The sequence below is a fragment of the Parus major genome, chromosome 7 (genome assembly GCF_001522545.3).
Source record: "Parus major isolate Abel chromosome 7, Parus_major1.1, whole genome shotgun sequence".
Taxonomy (NCBI): domain Eukaryota; kingdom Metazoa; phylum Chordata; class Aves; order Passeriformes; family Paridae; genus Parus; species Parus major.
The window spans coordinates 28,636,902-28,663,150 of NC_031776.1; the positions used below are offsets into that span (position 1 = coordinate 28,636,902).

At 42.3% G+C, this 26,249-nt stretch overlaps 3 protein-coding genes across 21 annotated transcripts in view; 1 reads left to right on the forward strand and 2 right to left on the reverse strand.

The window, feature by feature from the left end:
* Window positions 1-3,876, reverse strand: part of FAIM (Fas apoptotic inhibitory molecule) — a 7,735-nt gene extending 3,859 nt beyond the window's left edge. Inside the window, exons 1-5 of one of the 5 annotated variants that reach the window (XM_033516245.1) lie at window positions 3,723-3,876; window positions 2,185-2,242; window positions 1,419-1,554; window positions 832-1,060; window positions 7-114 (exon numbers count right to left, since the gene is read on the reverse strand). In XM_033516245.1, the coding sequence (XP_033372136.1) occupies window positions 95-114; window positions 832-1,060; window positions 1,419-1,554; window positions 2,185-2,242; window positions 3,723-3,876 (597 nt within the window). In that variant the 3' untranslated portion in view covers window positions 7-94. The other 4 variants (XM_015634321.2, XM_015634324.3, XM_015634323.3 and 1 more) reach the window with 4 other exon arrangements.
* CEP70 (centrosomal protein 70) overlaps window positions 1-19,343 on the forward strand; it is a 26,232-nt gene extending 6,889 nt beyond the window's left edge. The window contains exons 4-20 of one of the 13 annotated variants that reach the window (XR_004498405.1): window positions 423-520; window positions 4,316-4,415; window positions 4,567-4,690; window positions 5,011-5,191; window positions 5,503-5,672; window positions 6,744-6,803; window positions 7,468-7,567; window positions 7,959-8,047; window positions 8,379-8,456; window positions 9,507-9,609; window positions 10,232-10,402; window positions 11,013-11,159; window positions 11,669-11,837; window positions 13,016-13,130; window positions 14,082-14,161; window positions 16,136-16,478; window positions 19,145-19,343. Coding sequence is in view for 10 of the 13 variants with exons in the window: in XM_033516235.1 (XP_033372126.1) it covers window positions 423-520; window positions 4,316-4,415; window positions 4,567-4,690; window positions 5,011-5,191; window positions 5,503-5,672; window positions 6,744-6,803; window positions 7,468-7,567; window positions 7,959-8,047; window positions 8,379-8,456; window positions 9,507-9,609; window positions 10,232-10,402; window positions 11,013-11,159; window positions 11,669-11,837; window positions 13,016-13,130; window positions 14,082-14,161; window positions 16,136-16,224 (1,874 nt within the window). In the remaining 3 variants the exon portion in view is untranslated. The other 12 variants (XR_004498404.1, XR_004498406.1, XM_033516235.1 and 9 more) reach the window with 12 other exon arrangements.
* ESYT3 (extended synaptotagmin 3) overlaps window positions 15,198-26,249 on the reverse strand; it is a 45,740-nt gene continuing 34,688 nt past the window's right edge. For all 3 annotated transcript variants that reach the window (XM_033516233.1, XM_033516234.1, XM_015634307.3), the window contains 11 exons: window positions 25,609-25,671; window positions 25,446-25,514; window positions 24,148-24,213; window positions 22,745-22,831; window positions 21,749-21,898; window positions 20,798-21,231; window positions 19,704-19,793; window positions 19,068-19,199; window positions 17,539-17,644; window positions 16,909-16,958; window positions 15,198-16,028 (listed from right to left, as the gene is read on the reverse strand). In XM_033516233.1, the coding sequence (XP_033372124.1) occupies window positions 15,992-16,028; window positions 16,909-16,958; window positions 17,539-17,644; window positions 19,068-19,199; window positions 19,704-19,793; window positions 20,798-21,231; window positions 21,749-21,898; window positions 22,745-22,831; window positions 24,148-24,213; window positions 25,446-25,514; window positions 25,609-25,671 (1,284 nt within the window). In that variant the 3' untranslated portion in view covers window positions 15,198-15,991. The remainder of the gene's footprint in view (window positions 16,029-16,908; window positions 16,959-17,538; window positions 17,645-19,067; window positions 19,200-19,703; window positions 19,794-20,797; window positions 21,232-21,748; window positions 21,899-22,744; window positions 22,832-24,147; window positions 24,214-25,445; window positions 25,515-25,608; window positions 25,672-26,249) is intronic.

Consider the following 26,249-nt stretch of genomic DNA (forward strand, 5'->3'; position numbering starts at 1 on the left):
GCTTGCCTTTCCAGTAAGCACAGGGAGGTTAAAATTCTGTGAAGAGACTTATCTGTTTCTGGCACTAAAACTGTCTTCATTGCTTCCCTTCATCTTAGGGCTGTTCATTCTGTCCTGAGGTTTAAGAAGAAATCATAGTCTGAGATCTCTTGTCTCCAGCTCTAACCATACAGCAATGTCCCAGTGGAAGTTTTCCCACTAGATGCCATGGACAAATTCCTCATGGGATCCCTTCCTCCCACCTGCTTGTAATGTAACTGGGAAAGGTGGGGCAGAAGAGAAGCAATGTATTGCTTTGCTATTAAGAAAGTGAAAGAACATCATTGGAAGGTTTTAGTTTAAGTGTGTAGATAAGAAGCAATGCAGAAAATAGGATGCTCATCAATGTATCAAAAATGTGGAATAACACTGTTTCACTTCAGATAAATACTTCTTGACCATGGCTGATGATTTTTGGAAGGAAAGCCTGGCTATCTGCTCAACAAACTTACGACACACACGAGGTTTGATCACAATGCAGGTAAAACTTCTGTAATAGGCTTCACCTGGAGAACTGCTTTGCTAGGGCAGCTCTATGGATGCAGCAGCAGTAATGCCTCCCAAATTTTTTTCCCCCTCCAAATCTAGACCATGCTGCTGCAGGGTCACACATGTATAACAAGAGCATTATTTTTCAGACTGTCTTTGGTATCTTATTCCAAACTTCCAGATGCCCCAGGATTTTATACTGTAACAGAGCTACCCATTGAACTGTGCTTTCTCTTAATTGCCAGTTTTTGTAGACAAGTTTATTCAGAGGTAGCAATATGTAGTCACTCAGTGTTTACTTACCTAGAACAATTCTATAGTCTGTACCTCCCAAGTTCAATATCCAAGTATTGGTTGTTTTTAACCTGTTCTCTATATACTGCTTGAGACTCTTTCCATTGATCTCCAAAGTATATTCATAGGCAAAGCCGCCGACTGCATCAATGTTAATAGCAGCTTTAGTTTTAGTAGCTCCAACGGTGAATATTTCTTTACCCACTAATTTAAACATCCATTCTCTTCTTATTTCTTCCTGTAGAAGAAAACAAAGACAGTGGGTATTAATTAAAAAACCTGGGTGCATGTTTTAATACTAAAAAATTTATCTGGAACTCAGGAGACAGCTCAGTACTGAATCATTATTTGGGAATGAATGCATACACGGTGCTTTGTATGCAGAGTGCCTCTGCCCAAGGACAGCAAAGCATTTCATGAATACTCACACCTTAACTCGAACTGAAAAAAAGAATGATGCATTTTATTAAACTACGTAATTAACTGAATGCACCTCACTTGCATTTATTAGTCTTTTGTTTGTGGTGGTGTGTGTTGCATGGAAGTGTACTTATATAATCTGTATCACTGTGAATTTGAGCATATAGCAATTTCACCTTTCCATCAACATAGACAACACGCTTTCCTGAAGTGGTCCCATGTTCAAATTCAATCTTATGAACACCATCACTTAAAGCTACTTCCCAAACAGCCACCAAATCTGTCATCTTCTCTAAGTGGCTGTACCGAGACCTAAGGAAAAACCAACAAAATAAATTAATTGTCATTGAAAGGTCAAGTCCTGATGCAGTTCAAGGCTTTACTGCTTCTGGGCAAGCCACTTTTGATAAATAAAAAATGAGACTTGAAATAATAAGCTTGCAGAACTGCTTATATTTTAATGTTTTTCAGACATTCAAATATGACAAAACATCACAAAATATAAACAGTTAAACAGACTCACTTTGACAAACAGTACAAAGACACAACTACCTATCTAACCTCTAAAACTCCCATTTCAGGTGACAAAAGGTAACAAAATTATATTTGGTTTTAAGATACTCCTGGGCAGTTCTGCTATTTCTTGGTAAGGATTAAAATATGTTATTTGACTGGTCTCAAAGAAAGTGTTTCACCTTTTTAGACTTGAAAAAATAGTGTGACCAGTTTAGCTATTTCCTGTGTTAACAGATTTGTCTGTAATCTCATAAACACTACCTGTATCATTTGGATATGCAACTCTGCACACACAGACACAGGAAGGGATCTGGCAAGATATCCTTTTATTTAAGTAATTTTTATAGTTTAGATAGAGTCATAAGTGACCACTGGAACTGGGGATATCTTTCCAAATCTGCTCATATCACAGTTCTGATTTTTTACCTTACTTCATCGTCACAGACAGTAATCTCCTCACCGGATGCCATAGAAGTCAAAAGAGCTTTTAATCCAATTAGCAGCAAGAAAAAATAGAAAAGCAGAATAGTAGCAGAGAAGCACTGAAGTCTAAAGTTTCATCATTTTCTCCAGCTAAGATAAAGGACAGTTTTAAAAGCATCTTTATTAACATACAGTGCTGTCATATATATGATGAAATAAAAACACTTAAAGCACAACCATCTTTCTCTAAGACAGAAAAGCAAGTGTATTTTTTAAAATATTATATTTTACAAAAATGAGTAAGTGCAGTTTCTCCTAACTTTACTAGCTCCTCATACCTTTGTCAGTTACTAGATGGAAAAATGGGCTGCATGATTTGTGTAACAAAGTTTAGAAATTAACTTGACCAAAGCAGGAATCCAGTCCAGAGCTGCCCATCTCAGTCCCAGATCATAATGAATTTGGGACTGGGAAATAGCACAGGAGGTTATTTCACCTCCCCCCTTTTTTAAACTGCAGCAGCTTTCAACAAGCACATTAGTAAATTTGACCTGGCAATTCAATCACAAAATACATGTGAACCACAAGGAACTAATTTCTTAAGAGGATTTTAGACCACGACAGTGTTTTACAGCCACTGTTTTTTAATGTATCATTTTCACTCATTAATTTCATCATCATCTGCCTTGTCTGTGCCTATCAATAAACCAACGGATAATAACACGTGCTAATAAATGTCGAGGAGATTGTTTTGGCCGTTCCTGAAGTTTCTGGTTCCTGTCAAGGGGGCACAGGGTGGGAGTCAGGCAGGGAATGTTTCCCTGCTCTGCTCCAAGGAGCAGGCTCGGCACAGCCACCCGCGTGTCCCCGGCAGAGATCAGCACAAGGAGCGGCCTCGGGCACGCAGGAGATGCCAGAAGAGGTGTCCCAGGCAGCCCAGAGCCTTCATCACCCCGGGCAGGCCGCAATCCAGCGGCGTGGATCTTAAGCATCATTTAAGATCAGTGCTGAAAGGGTTAGGAATCATCCCCAGAAACACGTAAATTCTTCTTTTTTTTTTTTTTTTCTCCCTCAAATCATGGTAATGAAGCGACACCCATTTATTTTACACCAAAGCCAAACGCAGACTCTAGGCAGGGGTGTCAGCTGAAGGCCAGCGGATCCCACCGCGTCCCAGGGGAAAGCCGTGCGCTGCTCCAGCGGGGAGCGGCCGCGGCGCCCCCGGCCCCCGCTGCTCCGGATGGGGCACACATCGGTGCTGCACCCACCGCCTCTATTCACTGACCAGCTCAGCAGCCCACAGCGATATTTACTCCTTTTCACGGAACGGCTTGTTCTGAAAACTAGGTTGGGATTACGGCTCCCAGACCATCCATCTAATCCGGGCAGCTCTCATCGCGGGGCGGCGTATCGATGAGCTCCGAAAACGGCAGACCTGCCCCCACCGTTACCGCCAACAACAAGCTCTTTCCATTTTTCCCCGTCTTTATTTTTTGTTGCTATCAGCCCCGCCGCAGCTCCCGCCGTGCCTCCGCTCCTACCTCCGCCCGGTCTCCTCCCCTCGGCTCCCGCGCCGCAAAATGGCGGCGCCCGCGCAGCGCCGCCCCGCGCTCCGCGGCCCGCCCGCTCCGCTCCCGCCCGAGCGGCTCCGCGGCCTGAGGAGCGGCCCCTCTCCTGTCCTGCGGCCTTCGCCATGGCTGAGGTACTCTGCTGGCCCCGGGTGTCGCTGCTGGGTGGTTGGAGCGGGTCAAAACCGCGATGGAACAGTCCGTGAAGCCCCAGAGCCGCCGCCACCTCCCTGAGGGCTCCGCTCGCGGCGGGGCCGCTGCGCCCCGGGTGCGTTGAGGGACCCGAGGGCCGGTGGTTCGGGTTTCCTAAAGAGGCGAATATAGCTCATTGCGCGGATTCTGCTTTCAAGTAGGGATCAGGAAAACTGATCGTGCTGTGTGTTAAGTACGCTTTTCCTCAATGTGCTTTGCAGATCCTATTGGAGCTTTTCACAAGCCCTCCTCTAGTGGCCTCTTGGGGGTTTGGGGTGGGTTTGCTTTAATTTGTGGGAATTTGGTACTTTCTGCTGCACAGCTGATGTGAAGAACTCAGGTTTCTGCCTCTTATTCCCTTTCTCCCAATGCAGCAGGAGAAGACAGAGTGGGAAAACCTAAACAAGGTATTACTGCGTCATGGGTTGAAACCTGTGAGTCTTGCTGCCCCCCAAAGTTGCAGAGATACATCAAGTAAGGAAATGTAATTTTTGTATTTGGAAATAGTAGCTCTTGAGTTCATAAGACATCTCCAAAGCTGCTACTTCTGAATGGCAGCAAACAGACAACCTTCTTTGGCTGTTAAAACCCTTTCATTGAGACTGCTTATGTTTTGTATCTCCAGGTATGATTGTCCTAGACCATCACTCTTCTCAAGGAATAAGGCATGCATTAAAAACGCTGGTGGAAGACACTGAGCGACAGCAGAAGGTGATGCAGGGACTTATGGAGGCAAATCGATGTCTTAGGTAAGACACAGGGGAAGGAATTTGCCTGCAGAGTAAAAATATTATTAGCATGCATTTCCAGCCTCGTGGAGATCTTATCTCACCAGAGGCCTAAGACCTTTTTCCTGAGGTTATTGTTCAATATGCAGCAATGTTGTCCCAGTTCCTTCCTGGCTCCTCCATTATTTCATGTGCTTCTTATTCTTGTATCAGTGTATTTCCCATGCCTGCTGCCACTGGATGTTATCAAAGGGCATCACATAATGTCAGGCGTGTACTTCTTGCACTGGCTATAGTGAAATGGGTTTAGTTTAAAATTAAGGATTTATTTCTTTTTTCAGAAATGTGGTACGACTGGAACAAGGTCGGGCATCTCGGCAAGAGCAACGGGCAAATGATTTGGAAAATGTGGTGAAAAACATTAAGGCCAAAATTTGTCAGCTGGAAGATGAAACAATAGCTAAAGCATGCCAGCAACAGAACCAAGTCAAGGAACTTCAAAAAGAGCAACAGGCTTCATGGGTAATTCAGATAGTGCTGTCTGAGGATTCAAACCTTTGGCTTATGAAACGTGTCAGAATATTTACATTGATATAAATAAACATGAGTCTTGGGTCACAGGGTTAGTACACTGTTTATAGCTAAGTTTTTTCGAACTATGCAGAATTTTTTAGAAATAATTTGGAAAAATATCTGTATCCCTCTTCCACTGTCTCTTCAGCACGGCTAAAACCCAAGTGTTCATCTTCCTTGGGACCAAGTGCATACCTGGGCTTGTACAGTACCATCAGCTTGTGGGTCAGAACAATAATACTCCTGTTGCCTGTTCACAGGTAAAATACCAACAGCAGCAGGAAAAGCTGCAAGAGCAAGAAGAGACTATTGCCCACTTGCAGAAGGAGCTGAGCAGAATTGGGAGGCAGGAGCAGCAGCGAGTTGCCACTGAAAACAAAAGGTTTTGTCAGTTTTGCAAAAGAGCTCCCAAGTCTCTCCTGGATCAGCAGTAAGTGATTCCCTTTTACTGCCAGACCAACTGTAACATTAAATGAAGAAACAGATTTTAAAGTAATGCTTCTTGATATTTATATGTGAAAAAAAAGTAATCTGAAGACTTTAGGAGTACAAGATGAAATATGAATTCTTGGGGAGGTACCTCAGTGCAGTGATATTTTTCTTTTGTGAAATTGTAATGCAGAAAAATCCATGTCAGAAATTTAAAAATTGCTACCCACTGCCCACACTAGATGTCAGCAAAGGGAAGGGAATGATTCACTCTGCTCTGTAGCTGCAGTGTCAGCTAGGATGATCTCATCCTGGGATTCTAGCATTTTAAAATGTAAATTAAAAATTATCAAGCCCCCCAACAAATACCATCTTTAGCTCCCAAAAAAGAGCCTTTCCAGTTTTTGGAAGTGATGTTTGCAACTGCAGACTGCAGCCTTGCTGTGAGCTTCCAAGTACTTTTGGGTAAGTTTCCAAAGTATCACAAGGCTGTGTCTCTTGCTAGTGGGATTTCCATAGCTGTGCTACAATCAGACATTTGCCAGTTCCTAGGCCTCAGGTAGCCATTGCCTTATTGTGCTGATATCACCTGCCTTTCTAGGCCTGGCCAGCAGTGTCTACCTGGGAAGGTTTAAGAGGAATTGTGTTTGCTCCCTTGAGCCCCCACTGTATGAGAGGAAGAATCACCAAAATTGGTTCCCTGCCCTGTCTCATCTCTCTCTCCAAACCAAACAATCTCAGAGTGCTCAAGACACTTTATTTTGACTGTGCCTCTCTGTTGTCTTGCTGGGTAACCACAGGCAGAAGATGAGGAGGCTGGTGGGCAGATTTAATTTTATCTCCTCTTGAATATTTTACTACTTCTAAACTAGTACAGATTCAATGTGTCTACTTTTTCATTTTGGCAAAATGTGGCCATGTTTGTCTGGTATGAGAGAAACTGCACTGTTTGGAGTAGCTACTTCCAAAGTACAGTGCAGCAGTGTAAGCTGACCTGTTCCTCTGGGTTGGTCACACTATGAGTTTTGTGAGAATATCTGACATTCAAAATGAACATTTTTCCTTTCTTCAGGTACTTTTGTCTAATTGATTATTATGAATCTCAAATTAGTCAGATTAAAAAGAAGCTGAGGTAGGTCTCACTGAATATCTTGTGGTTCTACTCTTCAAAGTTTTCTTAGCCCTTACTGTTCTTAAATCTTATAGTGGTAAATATTCTGTGCTCCAGGTATCACTAACATGTAAGAAATAGCAAAGGGTTGTAATGGTCATGGAAATTTGGATTTTTCCAGAGGATAACTGTTCATCAGGCTAAGCAGCTTCTCAGTCAGGGGGCTGGGACAGTTAGGAGGTTTGGGGTAGTCAGATACTTGAACAATAAGTCTGTCTTTCTTTTTTTTTTTTTCCTTTCCCTTTCTCTTTTGCCATGGTTCACAGGCAGAATTACTGTATTAACTGTGCTCAGTTGATTGACCTCCCAGAACAAAAGGTTTTCAGCTCTATCCCAGTGCTAACAGAGAGATACCTGAGAAAATCCTATAACTTGAGATTAGCATTGAGAAAACTGAAAAGGGATTTCCTTGTACTGGAGTTTCTCTTGTGGATAAGTGCACTTCATTAGCATATGAAACAGCTTTCCCAGAAATTAGAGCATGGATCTTAGAGCAGAATTTCTATTCTATTTACTTTGTAGTTTATGAAAACATTGTTATCATACATAACTGCTAACTAAACCAACTTACATTTTTGAGCTAATGGAACTGCAGTAAGCTGAACCAATTTATTTTTCCCAATAGGCAATGTAAAAAAGATGAAGATGAAGTGCAGAGAGAAGTAGAAAACAAGGAAGAGTTCTTAAATCTAGATGCTACTCCTAATTACAGAGCACTGCTCATGGTATGGAACTGCCAAGAATAAGCCAGTGCAGACCTCTCAGTGGTAACCCTTGAAAAGCCACTTAGAAACATAAATGTTTGATTGCTCTCCCTTGTTCTTGTCATGTCTTCTGAACTTGTAGCCTCTGTGGGCAGAATTCCCTGTCCTTGTGCAAAGATTCAGCAAAATGTGGGTCTGCTGAGGGTTGGTTGCATAGACCTCCTTAGTCACAGTGCTCCACCTGGGGTCTACTGCACCAGGCTCTTGGTGTCCATCATCTGATTCCTCATCCATGCTGTTTTGCTGTCCAAATAATTGGGAGCCCTTCTTAACATGTACATGCTTTAAAGTGTTGAAGCTTGTTCATTATGAAATGAGTGCAATAAAAGAAATAACCCAGTCTTTGTTGCAGTCTTTCCAGAAGCAACTCACTGAAACAAAAGCCAAGAAGGAACAGCTTTTGCTTGAAAATATAAATCTCAAGAAAGATTTGGAAATAAGGTGAGAAGGGATAAGTATCATCCGTTGTAAGGCCATTTCAGTGGACTTTGCTTTACAAAGCACCAGCAACTGTAAAAATGAGGTGTGGAATCTGTAATCAAAGAAATGAGAAATGGCAGCAACAGCCACACTCTTCTCCCTACACTGTTAATAGCCTAAGCTGCTAATGGTTAGTTTGCTCTTTATTGCTGTTGTCATGCAGAGATGTAGCAGAAATTAATTCCCAGAATGATGTTTTGGCACTGGCAAAGCTTTCTTCCTTTTTTGCTTGGATGAATTTTATAGATACTTTCCAATGGAAGACATATAACATGGTACTTTTTCTTTCTAGCAGGCCATCTGCACAGGAGTTAAAATTTTACAAGCACCAAGTGAAGAAACTACAAAAAACTTTGAAGAAAACTCCCCAGTAAGTATATTCTTTCAGAGACTTTCATGAATCCTCTGGACTTCTGAAGGCAAAGTTACTCTGAAACCCACAATGTAGAGAGTAGCTTATAGAACATGTGCCTTATCAGCATTCTTTGGAGCCTGGCTATGGGCAGCAAGTGCTCTAGGGACCTCTAAAGCCCTCTGTAATTCTGAAATGATGGCAGGGTCTCCAAATGGGGGCACAGCAGTGTGGGGTTTTTTATTTCATTTTGTCTTCCTGGATTTGATTTGAATTCTTTTGCTGGCAGTATTTACAGGGCCATCTGTGGTGTTTGCTGCTTCCATTAGCTGTAAAGGCAGCTACTGGTTTCATTATGGATTATGAATGTGAAAGTGTGAGTTGGCAAAATGCTGCAGCTACTGAAGCTATGTCCATATTATTCTTAGAAATTGACTGGTTTTTTTCTGAAATATTGCTAAGAAAATACATGGAAGATATAAAATATCCAGTACTGACAAAGTGTTTTTGTCTGTAATTTCACCTAGACACTTGTCTATGTGCATACTGAATGCTAAATATTTTATAGCCTGAAAAGACATCACTTAAGCTTTAAAATAAATGTACATGTTGTGTATATTTAAATGGTCTATTCTAGTGCAGTAGGTATCATTTAAATGAAGAGTAGTAGTGAGCTTTTTATAATTAGCCAGGAAAGATGTTCCAGCAGAAGCAGATAGCAACTGAGCTTGGAATTTGAACCTTTAGAGTAAAATTCTGGATTTTAAGTCTTCAGCCATAGTAGAACTCTAGCAATAGGAAAACTAGTGGTGTCCCTTCTAAATCAGCAAGAAGTCTGGCATAGCCTCAGCCTGGAGACTTGTTAAATTAATGATATTTGCATTAGGTATTGTGTTGTCAGTCTGTGCTGCTTGGGTCTGAGGGAATTCTATTGGCCAGCATCATAACATGGATTTTACTTTGTAGGTGCAAATATAAGTGCTACACACCTGGTTCTTCCATCAAGTGAAAAGGTGGTACCTCCTGCTAGGGCTGCTTGTGTGACCCACTGTGTGTATTTTTGTGCAGATCTTCAGGGAGCAGGACTGAAGAAAAAAGAGAAGAAAAGAAAGACTCTGGGAGAGTTGCAGGAGTGGATCAGCTGCAGGTAGCTTGCCAGCAATACTTGCAGGTACTCAAATTATATTTGTTCTGCATGTTTCTAGCACTGTCACAATGAAACATTACACATGTTCTGTTTAGCTGTGTCAACTGGAGCGTGCTGGACTGAGGCTAAGAATGCCTGTTAAATCCCCTGTGCAAGATGAGTCATGTTCTGGATTTGGCAGTCAATGTAGGCTGGTTCTTGTTCTGAGTGTAAACTACCTGAAAACACAGCAAGGAAGCAGACACTATGCTGGTAAATATGATTTAGCTGAAGTCTGTTCAGGACAGGGGATTTGTTCAAGATCTTCTATGATAGTGGTTTTTATTTTCCTTTTAATTAAAAAGCCTAAATATGATAAAACTTAGCAAACTGTAAACTGTGGGCATTACAATGCCTCAGGTGGATAAATGTTAACTATTCCTCAAAGGGAAGTATATACTTGCATTTTTTTTTACATATCTTCTAGCTAGCGTATGTTGAAATCTTCGAGTTTATTGCATGTTCATTGCATGTGTAAAATTCATCAATAGTAATGTTGAACCTATTTATGACTTCATTTTAGGCTATCATGACTGTGATAGAGAGGAATTTTATTACAAACCATCAAACCTATTTGAGCAATAACATTTTTTATTTGTTGTTGAAGGTTTTGTCCCGTATTGATTCTATTTTGCGAAGCTCAAGAGCTCCTCCATTAATATTCCGGCCCAGCAAAGGGCCAGTGCAAAATTCCATTAAAGAGAATGGACAGGGATGTGGATTTGAGCACCTTCCACTCACCATAGAAATGTGGGCAGATCAGCTCATAGCTCTAAAGGTAACAGCACATTGTTGTACTCTGTTTCTTGGTCTTTCTTTCATCTGCTCCGCACTCCTCCATCCCTCCCTATGTGTAGTTGTGAAGGCTTTTGTGTGTAGCTTTTGTTATTGCCTGGCTTGCTGTTACATTTTACAAATAATCTGCTGTCCATGTGAAATATGTACCAAAGATACTTCTCTGTGTAAATCTTTTATTTCATTTTATTAACCGAGTCCCTGAGAAGAACCTTAAGTTCTAGAGTCTGGACTTCATACATTAATGATGGTGCATTCTCTTCCTTCCTTTTGTCTGACCAGAACAGAACAGTGACTTTTTGATCCAAAGTTTAAGTGAAATAGTTTTGTTTAAAGCCAAACTCTTTGTGACCAATACTTCCTATTTCACTGAAACTGTAATACATAGCAAATATAATATTTTTTACTCTGTTCTTTTCAAGTCAAAGAATGTCAGCAAGACACTGTCCTTAAATTAATGAAAATTAAAACCTTAACCTCTTCAGTGCTGGAATGTTACTGCATATGAGAAACCGAAAAATGCCTGTTTCTATAATAAAGACAGCTTTAAGCAGTTTCTAAAATAAGTTGGCTCCTCTCCCTTCTTTTAAAAGGATTTGCATAGGTCCTTGAGAAAACTGTCTCTGGAATTGCTGCCTTGGAACACTAAAGATCCACAGGATAATAGAGAATCCATACGAGTTGAAGACCTTCAGTTGATAGTAGATGCAATTTTGGAAGAATTAGAACATAAGGAAAAGGTATTTTTTTACCAGAGGTTTATAATCATAAGTTAATGTGGAATTCTTAAATGCATTTTTCACAGTGATTAGATTGGTGCATTTGAAAGGCTTGCAGCATTTAAGAAATACCTATTTGAAGACATTCAATAGTCAAAGATTGTTTTAGCATAATGGATAAATTCACCTTGGGGAAGGCTGCTTTAATCAAAGGCACTTGACCAGCAGTGAATTTGCATTGCCCTGTAGCCTCAGGAGTTTTCCTGTTCTGTCTCTCAGGGCTGGGAATACAAAAATGCTTCTCTCAGCAACAGAGAAGAAAGCTTTCAAATGAGTATTTTGAGTTTGGTATAGTTTTGTGCCTGAAAGCTATTGAAACTATGTCTTCAGATTTAAAAATATTTAAAACGCTGAGTTTCATAAGGGAAGTTACACCTGTTCTTCAGACTGGTTTTAAGAATGTTTCACAGCTAAAAGCACCCTTGCCTTGTTAAGCAATACCATTGATGAGTTCTTCCTGCTTGCTCCAGAACAGCCAGACACAGTCTGTGCAGGCCCTATCTGCCATAGTCTCTCACTTCCAGAAGTTGTTTGATGTGAATTCTCTGAATGGTGTTTATCCACGGATGAATGAGGTTTACATAAAGCTGGAGGAAATGACCAATGCCATGAGGAATCTCCATGAGCTCCTGGAACTAGGTAAAGACTGCTGCTTGTTCACACCATTCCAAAGAAAGAAGATAGGTGAAAAGCTGACCTTCATAGAAAAAAATGTTGAGAAATGAATGAACCAGGTATTTCCTTCACTGGGAAAATAAAAATCTGTTCCTGTGAGTTAACTGTTGAAATAGAAAATCTCCATTATTTGTAATCCTTTAGCAGTTGCTGAGGAATAGCAGGGAGGCAGAAGAAGGGAGTAACAGGGGAAATAGAATTTTTATTTTTTTCCACAAAGTTTTTTTTTCAGTGAGGTGACTTCATAATTGTTCATTCTTCACTTGAAAGATAACAAGTTTAAGCAAGAAAATAACTCAGCCTTGGATACAGATTTCAATTCAGTAATTTATTCAAGTGTAACCCTCAGTAAGTTCCATCTTACGCTGCTAAACTTAAAAACCAAAAGTTTTTCAAGTTTTCAAAGCTGTTGAATGTCAAAACTGTCAGTACTCAGAGCTGTAGTTGGTTATTTCCCTTCTGGTGGGAACTTCTGTAGAGCAGCAGCTGCTGCTGCTTCTGTTAAAAGGTTGGGCTGGGCTGTAGGATGTCCAGCCCCAGAGCAAGGCTCCTGGGCTGCTGAGCCTCCTTCAAGGAGGGAAGCAGTGTTCCATGCAGCCAGCATGGGAGATGAGGAAACCTGGCCTCCCTCTAATAACTGCAGCTCAGAGGATGCCTTGTCCAAGTCTAGTTCTGAAACTGAGGGAGAAAAGGACAAGGAGGCTGCCACTTTCAGTCACAGCACTGATTAAAATTCAATACCAAAACAAGTTCTGGGTGTTAATAAAATGTTTGTTAAGCAGGCTCCTTATTGGTCTAGCCCCTGTAGTGTGTCTGCTGTGTCACAAGAAACTAAATAACACCTCTATATATGTAATTTCAGTTGGCTGATTTCCACTGACATTGCAATGATGCACTTCAGTACCCTCTCTGCTGTGAACACACAGCTCTGCCAAAAATTTTTTTAGCCACTAAAGGATTAGTGAGAGAATCCCCATTCCTAGCTGACCACAGGCATTCTGTTTTCTCTGAATGATGGGACGTGTAGGCCCAGATCTAGGAAAACCAAATAAAATCTGTGCACCTGCAAGAATTCAACTGTGTCTAAAATAGTTCCCTGTTACTACTGTTACAAGAATCATGAGGTGTGTGTTTTTCCACAGACAGTTCAGCTCCACCCACTGTGGTAGTGAATACTGTTGGGAAACTGTGTGACATCATTAATAAGAACGTGACTGAGCAGGTACAGCAGCTTCTGGGCACCCAAGACATCCACAGGTATGTGGGGCTGTTCCACTGCTGACCATTCTTCAAACATGGAATGTAGTAATTGAGAACTGCCAAAAGCTGATGCTGAAAGAAAGTTCCATCATTTGTTACGAAGTCAGTGAGCTGTGACAGCATGGGTATTAGATACTGCTGTCCTGCTTGAAACAAATCTTGAATCTTGTCAAATGAATAAAACTGACAGAGGGAAAAATTGAGGCCAGAAGGTTCCAAAACACCCTCTGGTTTGCATGGATAATGTGATCAAACACGCTTTAATGGTACACGTGTTTCAGCAGGAGACAAATCCTGCACCTGGCTGGGGAGGAGAAAGTGATGCAAGTCTCAGGTGTAATGTTGAAGTGTTCTAGTTGCTAAGGCAGGGTTTACCTTAAGCTGTCTACAAATGCTTTGGAAACTGGACAAATCCAGTTCTACATTCAACAGATGACAGCCACATTGAGGTGGTAGCAGACCTAAGAGCTTGCATTTGGTATGTGCTTTACAGACAGACTAAAAAGGGAGCAGGCAGCATGTCTAACACATGTTGAGTTAACAATACTCACTCCCTCAGCCTTTCTGCACTCATTTCTCAGTTTTAACTGGAGAACAGCTGCTTTTAAAGCATCTTGCTCCACCTCCAAGGCAGTTATCCCAGCCACCCCCAGGTGGTATATTTACTACACAGACAAATGTTCCAGGTCCTCAACTACCTGGTGCCATGTGAGGGGGAAAGGAAGGATGTGTAGACAGCATTAGTTGTGAAATCAGAGATCCTCATGACAACTCCATCATTGGCTGCAGGGTTCAAAGCTGGAGAACAGAACATTGGGGTCCTTGGTTTTATATCCTAAGCAGTAGCAGTATTTTCACAAAGTTATGGCACAGAACAACAAAATGGCCAAGGGGATGAACTTGCCATGTCCTTGCACCTCTTACTAACAGTCTTACTTTCCATTACAGTATTATCAATAAGCTTGAAGAACATGAGTGCTTCTTTCCACCCTTTCAAGCTCTCATTCAAGATTTGCTGTGTCTTCTAGGTAAGTAATATTTGCAACAGTAATTATCTTCATGCCAACGCTTCCTCATAGAACTCTAAACAGTTAACAAGTGTTTTGTTTACTCCTGCTGTGCTAAAACAGGAGGAGGATGCAAGGGGAGGTGCTGCCTTTTGCCCTACTCTCCATCTTTCCTCAGGAAGGGACCAAAACACTTTATTTTCATTGAATGTGGGGTTGCATTTACTTAAGCATATTACTTATACGCCAAATTGATCTTTTTCCAAAAGCATTAAAAGGTCTGAGGAGTTTTTTTAATTCCCCAGCTGTTTAAGTTAGAATTTTGGTTGAACTCAAAGGTATTCTGGGTTCATAAGCCTTACCCTTTTGCTTTTGATTCTGTTGTAGAGATCAGTAACGTGGATGATATTTTACCTGCAGTGCAAAACCTGAAATGGGGAGCTGGTTATGGGTGACTCTGCTCTTCCTGAGCAAGACTTCTCTTACCTGTGAATGTACCTGTTGGTGCACATGATGTTGCATCTACCTCCAAGCACTGTTATCCTAAGCAACAATTCCAGATTTTTTAACATAAATAAAAGTTAGTGCATTTTTTTATTTATTTATTTTTTATTCTTGGTCAATTTAAGAAAAACTTTAACTGCTATCAACTAGTGTACTCAATCCCAGAGAGAGTACCAATATACTCTGTATCTGTCCAGGAAACTGAACCCAGCACAACACCAGGCAAACTCTAACCACTAACCATTTTTAATGTTGTTGACACAGTAAGTATGAGGTAAAGATGCTCTTACTGCCATAGCCATCACACTTACACAAATGCTCAATCTTGGTTTTCTGGAGAGCCTCTTTTAAGATGTTGTTCACATTTCCAGACCAGTTTGGGATGGGAACACATTGTTACTCAGTGAGTATTCTCTCTGATTATGGACTGAGGCAAACTGGATTAATGTAATCTAGGCTAAAAATACTTGAAATTTGCTTCAGGTGATGGTTTGAAGTTACCATTGTTCTATTTCAAAAGTCAGTTTTAGAAAGGAATAGATCAAGTCTCTTATCCAAGACCATTAAAAGTTTATTGTACAGAAACAAGTACACCAAGCTTCCAAAAATATTTTGCCTCAATATTATTAAGGTTAGTTTACAAAACTTTGCTGGTCCTCAGCCAGAATCTGGGTTTACAAGACTTTGAAATGTACTGCAACAAAGGACAAAACCAGTTAAGGCATCACAAACTAAAACCATAATGACATCTTGGTAAATTCTTCTCCCTGCTTTTGAAAGCTCATTATTTACATACCTGCAGCCACAGTCTGCTAAGGTAATTCTGAACAGCGGACTACCAACTTCTTAGTTTGTCAAAAAAAAAAAACCAACAAAATAGCTGTTAAAGAGTTTCTCTTTTAACTGGTTCTGTAGCCCTACAGATGAGAATACTGTTTCAAAATGTATTCTTTTAAAAGCACACCACTTCCATGTTAAAACAACATGAACGAGCTCCTAGGGCCATCAGACTGCCAGGCAAAGTAATGACACTTGGCTGACAGTCTAAAATCTCCCCAGGTACAACCCTTCTTTAAGAGAGGTTTCACACTTAGATGCCCTTTGAGGGGGTATTTGCAGAAATAGCAAACGTAAAGGATTTATTCTTTAAGGACAAATTACTCCCTGTGTGGGGGAAAATATGTTTAACTTCAGTGAGAACTAATCCCCAAATAGGATCATTAAATTTGCATGTCCTGAGCTGGAGCCTGCTTCAAATTTGCAGTGACTGCAAAACATGTTAATTACAAGAGATATGTACATTTGTATAAAGTTGAAAAATTAGTAACTTATGTACACGAGAAGAAATCAGAATTTCTTGCGTCTGCTCCTTGTCAGCTCATACCTGCAAGACAGACACAATAAGTAATTACAGTAGTTGAAAACGTTCTTGAAAGTGTTAACTGGCACAATAGAGAGAATTTGGGCTGCTTTATTGCTTGTGCTTCACAGGCAGCACAGCAAAGGAGCTCCAGAGATGGCCTCAAACTTCAGCTCTTCACCAGGAACTTTGGGTGCATCCTTTTTTCCTCTTCCCATAATTGCCCACACACAGGCTGGCCAGGGAAATGTGGTTTTCCTATTGGAATATTGGCTCACTGCCTGTGCAGATGGCAATCTCCTGGACTACCCACACTACATTCCTTGGGCTCCACTGAAGGAGAAAGAAGGAAGAACTCCTGCCATTAACTAAAGACACAGAAGTGAAAAAAACACCCAAGCCTGGTTCTCTGTTCTGCCTCAGACCAGGAAAACATACAAACCTCAGAACCACAATGAACGTACAGGCAAAACTGTAAGTGGCTTATTATAATAGTTTCTATAAATGCTTTGTAATTAAAGTTTTATCATACATATATATTGCTGATCAGAGTATTTAGTTAAGATCTTTATTCAAGTTAAAATTTGTTGCAAGGTTACTTTAATAAACAAAATTCTTATGTGCCCCTGTGGCTTTTATGGCAACTTAAAATATGCTGAAGACTATAATTGACACAGGCATCTCATTAAAGCTGTCTCACAGGGCAGGCATTGCACAGCCAGTGGATTAACACACAATTTAGATAGAACTACCAGATTAGCTCAAGTTAGTCCTGCCTTTGCAGGTCAAATATTCTTCTTGCTCACCCAAACACAGCCCAGTTACCATCACTCACTCCCACAGCAGTCATGCAAGCTCCCAGCAAAGCAGTGGGTAGGTTGGAAGTATGGAGATGAGCACTTACCATTGTGCAAAACCTTTTATTAAATCCTCCTGGGACAAGTCAATGCGCACCTTTAAAAAGCAAATTTTATTTGTTTGTAGGTTATTCAGCATATAAATTGATTAGCTAACCTACCACTCCTCCCAAGTCAGACCCACTTTCTAGCTGTGGGGCTGCAGCTGAGGCTTGAGGAAAAATGGAGCTTCCCACATTCCCAGGATGGAGCAGGCATCAACCAGCTCAGTTTCCTGTAGCACTACTTGGAAATTTATCTGTCACCAAAGAAGCAATTGCACAGAATTTACTTTTCACAGAATCAAAGTTGTTCACAGAACGCTCAAAGCTCTGTTGGCAAATTGTGGGCTTTAGTCCCACGCCTTTCTCAGCTCTGTGTTTGTGCTTTTGGAGCCATTCTCCACACAGGCAGCACCAGGGCCCAGGAACCAGGGCTTACTTCAGGAGCACCCTTCTGAAATGAGACCACACAGCTCCCACATGGATACAGCCTCACTTCAGATGAAAATCTAGCAGAAAAAAGTTGTTTCCAGATTGCTAGTCCTATTACTGAGAATCAGTTACTGGAGCCACATTTCAGGATAGCCCAAAGTGTTCAGCTCTGTTATAGCTGTAGTGGAGATTCTTTAAACTTACTTTCCCCAGCTCCTTCCTCTCCTGTGAAATGAATGGCCTGCTGTTTTTCACTGCAATGTCCAGTGTCCTTTTCTTGACATTTTCCAAAGATTCAAAAAATTCAAACCTTGAAATAAAGTTTAAAAAGAAGAGGCTTAAGGCAAAATCTAAAATCCTGTGAGCAGCAGTGGGCTCTGGTGAAAAGAATACAGTGACAGAGTACAGCAGCAAATGGCCAGGACTTTAACAGGGAGGAACACAAAGAAAAGGCAATTCTAGGGTGAGGTTTCATTCACATTGCAGAAAACCTCTTCCAGGCCTCATGAAAGATGACAACACTGTGTTCAGACTGTCCACTGTGCCAGGGGGAAGGAGGAAAACATGCATCCATGATGAAATGCCATTTAACATAATTTTCTCCCCTCCATGGAAGATCAGCGTGTCTTCATGCAATAGTCATTACTCAAGAGGAAATAGTCATGAGCCAACCCCCCAAGTTCACAGAGCAGCTTTGCACCACACCAAGAACGGACAAAGGCTGAAACCCGTGGCAATTAAATTCTTAATGGCTCTGACTCAAGCCTCTGGCACACATGGCTAATGTCAAGTGAGTTTTGTCCATGCCAAATCACTCCAGTTCTTCCCCCCTGAATAGCTTTTCCTCAAGTCAGAGCTGTGAAACAGGTGCTTTGGAGCTAAGCATTATCCTGAATTAAGGATGTACATGATACGTCAGTACTGAGGATGAGGAAAAGGACATGCTGTTCCCAGCTGCTGTAATGGCACCAAATCAGTGGAGTTACTTAAGAATAGACATAAGCAGAATCCTCAGCTTTGGTGTTTTGAGTGTTAAGGATGAATGATTTTTAATCTTTTCTCCATTTCTGACTTACACAGAAAGGGCACAACACAGGAAAAATATAAGCCACCTAGGATGACCCAATATTCACATATTTTCATGTGTACCTTCCTCTAATTATGGGATTAAAACCACCTCTCAAAAGAGCTCTGCTTCTAAGTGTTACTGTGTTTGGGTTTATGCAAAACAGATTCCATTTCAGTGGCAGAGCTGTGACACTGTCTGCAAAGAGATGGGAGCATTTTACCCTGCTCCCACCAGGCCTTGATGATAACATCCACCTGTGGGCCCAAAGAGCGGTCCAGTCTCAAAAGGCTCTGTATTTCTACCCTGGACCTTTGGAAAGATGTCAGAATAAGCATCAGGCAGAGCAGTCACAGCATACTGCTGTATGCTCTAGGAGGTATCTGAAGGGGCAGACTGCCTCTGCTGTGACCAGGAGCTAAACCCAGTAGGAGAATGCCAGTTTGCAAAGAAGGAAATGCAGCCTGGAGGCAGGGAAGGGGCACTTGCAACACCACAGGCAGAGCAAGGCCAGCTCCAAGTACTTATAAATCACAGTCCGAGCACCATTTGTTTCAGAAAACCTGACAACATTCACAAGAGAGTCCTTAGGAGCTACAGCAGCACACCTTAAGAAGCCCTGAGATCATAACTATTCCAACTATAATAATAATTTACATTTTCTTACTTCTCATCGTATTGGGGGTTCAGAGTTTTTTTCTTAACAGAAGTCTTCTTCCTACTTGTCCATCTTCTGTCTGGAAGCAGGTATATACGAACATATGGATCGACTCCACGGTTGGAAGAGGGTACCAAGTTCCTGTTAAAAGAAACACAGACGAGCATATTGTGTATTTTAATACCTTGGCTCTCTTGGAATCAGACCAACCCTTCACAAGCCAAAAACATTTATCTCAGGAGTTGGAATATAAGCAAATAAACTTTGAAGTTGTTTAAATTTTTATTCCTAAGGGTGTGGCCACTTACTGGGGTTCCTAAATTAACAATTACATATGCAGTCATAGGCATCAATCCTTGTCACGATCTAACCCAACACCCCAAGACACACACCAGTTGTCAGTGCTGTTCAGAGGAAATTTTGGGTGGATGACAGTAGAAGTATCTCTATTGCAGTGAGCACAATTCGCTGGGCTCTGTCCCTGACTTGCTGCTGGCACTGACCAGAGCTGGGCACAGATGCTGCACAGTTGGAAGTCATCCAGTGCTAAGGCATCTCCTGCTGCACGTGGCTCTGCTCCAGCTTTGCTGGATGACTGACACAGCTGAGAGAGCTCCTCCCTCTGTGAGCCATCCCAAGCAGTACCTGCAGCCGTTGACCAGCACGACGAGGCTCTGCCGAATGGAAGCGTAACGCACCGTCAGCTGGATCTCCCCCAGAGGCACCTCGGTCCCACTGCAAGACATTGCACAGTCAGGGCTTTTCATACAGCCATTGAACAGCCCACAAGCAGACTAAAAACACCATCCTTCTTCCCAGCATCCTAAGGTTTGCTGTCTAGGAAGCAGCTGGACCACAGAGGTTCCACAGAAGACCCATCCCTGCCTCCCCTACAGGCACCTGATTTCAGTCCCACAGCACAAACAGCCAAAAAAGCTCCTACATGGCCCACTGTAGATGGGGCAGCAAAGCATGAGTTAGTGTGTTACACATTCCCTCAGGAATGCCTGTATATGCAAAATGGGACCTTTTTTGTATTTCATTCTGCATGTTATTAAAGTGGCTTAAAATCCAAAACATTGCCTAAAAATAGATTATAAATTAAACCCTGCACAGAGCTAGAGAATTCACCAGTCACCAATTCACCAAACTGCAGCTGGAACTGAGTTTGTGTTCTGGTTTGTACCTACTCTGATGCATTAAGGTTCCACAAACTCCATTCTGTGCCCCAGGAGGGAAAAATCCTTCTCTCCTTCCTGCCTGACAGAGCAGCCAGACAGGGAGCACTGTGGGAAGGACACATACACAAGCACATCTATCCACAAAATCTTTGTTCGCAGCATTATCACCCTTAAAATGTGTTGGATAAACACAGTCAGAGCTTTAAGCAGCCAGAGGTGCCTATCAAGTGTTTAAGTTATTACAGAAGTGGGATGTTCAGATTTCCAATATTGTGTTGCTAAATGAGTGTTGAGAAGCTCTTCAACAATATAAAGCCAACACATGCAGCACTTAGGAGAGCCATAGAGTGAATGCTTTCCCTTTACAACCGTTCTGACAGTGCCCTGTAATTTTGGAGATACTAAAGGAGATACTTTGCTGTTAACTGGAATACTTAGGTCAATTCTTCATAAGGTGACTTGAGACCCAACACCTCAGCGGCCTTGAATTCAACTCTATGCAACAGTAACACCTAAACTTTCCCAAGAGAAGAACAATTCAGCTGGAAGAACACCTACTTATGAATGTCCAGGTTGCTGCTACTTAATTCAAAGCAGGAAGAAGGCAGGGACCCCAGTGAAGTGACACTGGGTGCCACCCTCATTTCCTGCAGGACAGGCAGTGTGGGCACAGCCACTGCTCCTCTGGGCAATGCTGATGGTGGGCCATGCTCTGGGTTTTGCTTGCCCTCTGCTTCATCAAGGCCAGACACAGTTTCACTTGGTACAGCAGCTGCTGAGCTGTCTTTAGTGTCCAGGTTTTCTCCACTGTCCTTTTTTGGCAGAGACTCAGGTGCTGCAGAGTCTTTGCTCATGGGAGGTACTTTTGAGACTTGTGGAGAGGAAAACTTTTGCTGATTTCCAGCCTTTTCCATGACATGCACAGGACCTGGCTTCGAGGCATTGACACCAGCCTTGACTCTTTGCGGATCAGGTTCTTCAACATTCAGTGCCTAAAAATCACAAGGGAAGACAGTGAGTGCTGCTCCCATAGCACTGGGGTGAATGCCAGCATCACCACCCAGGAGGAAATTTGACCACAAAACTGTAACAGCAGGACTCTGCCATTAGAGATGAAAGCGGCCCCTGGGATTCACTGCAGTGTTCTCTCCTCCCATCCTACTGTGTTTGTACTCAGCAGTGTCTAAGCACTGATCCAGAGCATGGTGAAGAAACAAATCCTAAGCGTCAGTGCTGATTTCCCCAGCTCAGATTTTCTCAGGCCAACTTCTTATTGTCATGAGAAAATTTTCAGCCATGGCACTGCACTAAGTTTTAGGAAGCCTCAAGGATACCTCTCAACTCCACCATACACTCCTAATTTCACTTAAATACCTTGTCACACTTCTACTTTCCTCAACTGTAAAGCTAAGCTGCCTTTCTCCATGCCCACCTTTCATCTCTTTTGCCTGGTTACAACTGGATGCTTCTGCAGAGGAAGCAGAGTGAATATGGGAATGAACAACTTACCCGCAATACAAGTTTCATCTTAATGAAGCTATCTGAACTGGAATGGTCCAGCTGGAATCTCTGATCCAGAGTCATGTTTGGGTCCTTAAGTAAGTGGGAAAGACATATCACTGAAGTTCCCAGGGCACTATCCCGCTCCTTGTCTTTTATCTGGGGGGATGGAAGAAAACAAAAGTTTTTATTAGCTGGCAAACTGGGAAGCATACCACTGGGAATGCAAAAGCAAAGCAAGAAGGTGTTTCAGACAGAAACCAAAATTATCTTACTTGCTTCAGTATGGTTACATCCAAATGGGTAATGCCATTATTTCAGGAGTGTAACAAGTTAGTACATTTGGAGTAAAAATACCATCTCTAACTATGCAGAGAAAGAACTGCTTTAGCTGAAAAAACATGCCCTGAGATTTACTTGTTTTTCCTTGCTTGCTTTGGGGACAATGTCCTGAGTAGCTGAGTTGGCAACTGGTGTAAATCTTTACATATGTTTTAGGTAATAGTTTGTTTAGTATTTAACCTCAATACACCTTCCAAGTTCAATTCTTTTCTGTATCCAAATGACCAGCCACAGAACTGGCTGTGGCTGAAATGCTACTAATGAGAGACAGGGCTGCTTAACGAGCCAGAACACAGAGGTGAAGAGGTAGGGCTCTGGTTGAGAATCATGATGGCTGCAATTTCTGGCAGCAAAATATTGATGCCTTTACTACACACAGACCTGTATGAAATGTCCTTTGCACTTTGCAGCCAGAAACATCCCACATTTTGAACTAAGATACTGCACATTACATGATGCTAGAACAAAGGTAGATACCAAAAACGGGAAATACTACCACCACCTAATAGAGAATTGTCTGTGCAACAGGTGCTTCTTCCACCTTTAGTAGGAGGAACCCTAGTGTGACACTTCCACACAGAAACAACCAGCACTGAGCTCCATAGAAGAGGTTTCTTCCTACAGATGTGCAGTTGGTCTTCAAAGGAAAGGCTTTTCTCTCACCTCAATGTGGAGTGACTGGGAATGAGCACTGTGGACAAAGAAGGTGAAAGCCTGGCCCCATGTAGGATCTTTGCTGAAATTGCAGGTCTGCAACAAGAACATACATTAGCTTAGTGTCTGAGAAGCAAAGAATCCATGACAATGATCACCACAAAGGGCCATGGTGACCCTCAGTGATGCTACACCCCAGCTCTAGAGAGAGAGTGGAAATTCCAGGTCAGAAGCATATGGAAGCAAAGTCTCTGGCAAAACCAGAATGTTTTTCTTTGGGGTGTGGAAATGCCAAAGAACAAGTCTGGTGAGCTGCAGTTGGCCCCACCAGCTCTACCTGGACCAGCAGCCTGCCTCACCTGCAGCAAGGCACTGCTTCCTCCCTCCCACCTTCCCACCCAGGGAGAGCCAGAGTGCTGCTTCCAGCCTGCAGCACTCTGAGCCAGCTCCCAAAGCTGCAGTGAGCTGACAGGGAAGGGCAGGAAAGCTGGAGGGGCAGTTTCAGGAGTGTTGAACTCGTGGGAAGAGTAGGAGGGCACAGCTTCAGCACCATCCACTTCAAAGATGAAAGAGCACAGAAAGTACCCACAGGGACTGTGGCTGCTCTGTAAACCAGGTGTCCCTGCCAGGCCATGAGTGCTGGCAGCAAGTGGAAAGGAGCAGGGAAAGCCTGGAAGCCTGACCTAGCTTAGGAGAGGCAGGTGATGTGGTAGGGAAAGAGAAAGCCACAAAAATTAAAAATACAAGCAGAACCCAATTCCTAGGTGGAGCAGGTGGAAGGAACAGAGGAAAACAGGTGCCAGTCCTGTATGCTCATGTGTAGTCAACAGGATTCATTCCTACTTGCTGGGAATCCAAAAGAACAAAGGGTTCAACCACATCCTGATGCAGGACAGTGAACACGGCAGCTACTGAGGGCAGAGCTCAGCTGTTGCTCTTACTCATGAGGCAAAAGTAATTTTTAAATAATGAAAAATAAACTGAAAGTGAAGTGGAGGAGACACAGATCCATCTTGTCTGTGTTTAAATACAAAACACAAAACAAAACTGTGAAACTGTAAAGCAGGAGCCAGGAAATACTCTGAGGAAGGAATAAAGGCCAGCTTGATGCAAATGACACCCTGCTCTGAGAAACCATGAGCTGGATTTATAGAACTAGAGTGTCTGGGCCAACAAGAGCTCTTGGATACAGGCATGGAACTACACATGTGTACAGCAGCTGATCAGACACCATCCACCACCACAACTCAGTGACACAGTGGTTCCACTGCCAGCCTTTGCAGCTGTCACTACAGCTACAGCTCTTCACATCAGCTTCACAAGAAGTTCATCCCTTCCTAGGAGATACTTGGAGACAGTCACCCATAAGATGGAAAGTATCTAATGAAAGCAGAAGAGTTAAACAGCCTCACCTTACTCTTCTGAGTCTTGTTCCCAACTGTGAGCAGGACAAAGGAGGAAGGTTCTCGTTCCATCTTCTGTCATTTAATACAAGGAAGAAAGAAGAAGGCAGAAAAAAAACATTAAGAAATTTATAGTTTGCAGGAAGCAATATCAAACCACTACTCTTACTTGAAGCAAGTTGCTGGAAAACTGTCAGTATTTTCTGGATGTGGGACACATGAGGAGTGTAGCACACAGGAAACTCTGCAGCCATAAGACAGCAGTCTTACCCTCCACCATCAAGAGTACACATTTAAGCCAAAGTTTTATGTATTTAGGTTTCAACAGGTGAGCAGTTAAAAATTTGTCAGAAGCCGGGAAGAAACAGAGGGGAGAGCTGAAGGCTCAGTGGGAAATCTTGATTTTTCCTCACTGAACCAGGACTCCCAGAATTGGTTTGCAAGGCTTGGGACTTGCTCCAAAGCAGCTGGAAGTGAGTCTTTGGCATCAAATGACAATTTCTGTCTGGAAGCAACAATACTGAACTTCTTGCACCTCTTTGCACTAATGCTGTAGAAGGTTAAGGCTGAGGATCTGGTCTTGCTTGGCACAACACCACATACAAAGTGCACACAGTGAGGTCCAGAATTAAGGATTATTCAATGTGATGTGTATCACAATGCTGGTAATTCATCTAAATTGTAAAGATGGTTTTTAGGAGAGGAGCTACTTGGAGAGAATGGGAAGCGTTCTCCATAGCTCAGAGCTGTACTTGTGAGTAGCCTGTTCAAGAAAGGAGAAAGAGATTCTTCCCTGTATCTGCCATTTACATCACAGTAGCAAAATGCAGTAATTGGGGGAAAAAGTAAACAGAAGCTATGAGAGAGAAGGTGTGAATGACAGAGAAGCCTCTGAATCCCTCTAAAGCCAAGAGGGGAGGAATCTGCTGGTCAGGATTCCAATGGATGGGAAAGTTACCACAAATGAGCATATTCCTCCCAGCTCAATGTCAAGCTGAAACAGTTCAGCCAGGAAAGAAAGAGCAGCAGCAAGGATATTATGACTTAGTCTGATGTCTGGAGGCTCTCTTTTGCATAAGAAAGGACAACCACACACACAATCAAACATTTCTGTGTTGCATTCCCACTTTGACCTCCTAGAGTTTCACTGGGGTGGGCTTTCGATCACTATTATTTTGAGCACCCACTCACTCAGATTCTGACAGTGGAGAGATTACTTCTTTTTAACTACTGCCAGCTCCAGCTCTTATGATACCACATAATCCAGAACATTTTTTTGCAGGCAGGGAGAAGAATATAAATTTTACCTTGATGTACTTGTTATTTTTGATCTTCTTTGCTCCACATTCACCATTTGAATACTCGAAGTGGTTTTTCTGAATTAGTGAAAGAGTATTTAAAACAATTAATTTGTTTTTTTTAAAAAAAGGAGGTTAGGTGTGAAGGCTGCTGCATGGGGTTTGTACTTACAGGAAGGTTGAAGGCACTGTCCAAGTAGACAATCAGAATTGCTGTAGACAGACCCTTCTTATCCTGTAAAGGCAGGGAAAGATAAACCAAACCAAAACACAAAGTAGTCATGATCACCCACCAAGGACAATGCAAAACATAGGAAAATTCCTAGAGCAGCTTCTGAAGGCTAAGCAGCTCTCTGCCTTTCTCCTAAAACTTTCAATCCAGAGGAGCCCAAGTCAACACAGCACGAGAGTTCTTAGCAGACCGGTAAGAAGATGTGCAACTCTTTTCAATTCATTGCCTTTAATGTTTGTCAACCTCTCCGTGCAGAACTGGTTGGGTTCCCCAGTGCAGCAAGACACCTAAAAACACGTTCAACCACATACATCAACATGAATCCAGTGTCAGCAGAACAAAGCCTGGGAACAATTTTATTCACTTCAGCAGAACTCAAATGCTGTTGTTTGGTTATAAAGAAACAGCCTCTTTGGGAGATGGGCTTTATCCAAGCTGGACAAACAACACACCATTTGGAAAGGGCAAGTACCAATACCAGTCACCTATGCTAGGTGTTTGCCTATGACTAGTATAGATCATTTCAGGAGTCCAGGGTCTTACACAAATCCTAGATGAAGAGGGAGGAGAAAAATTGTGAG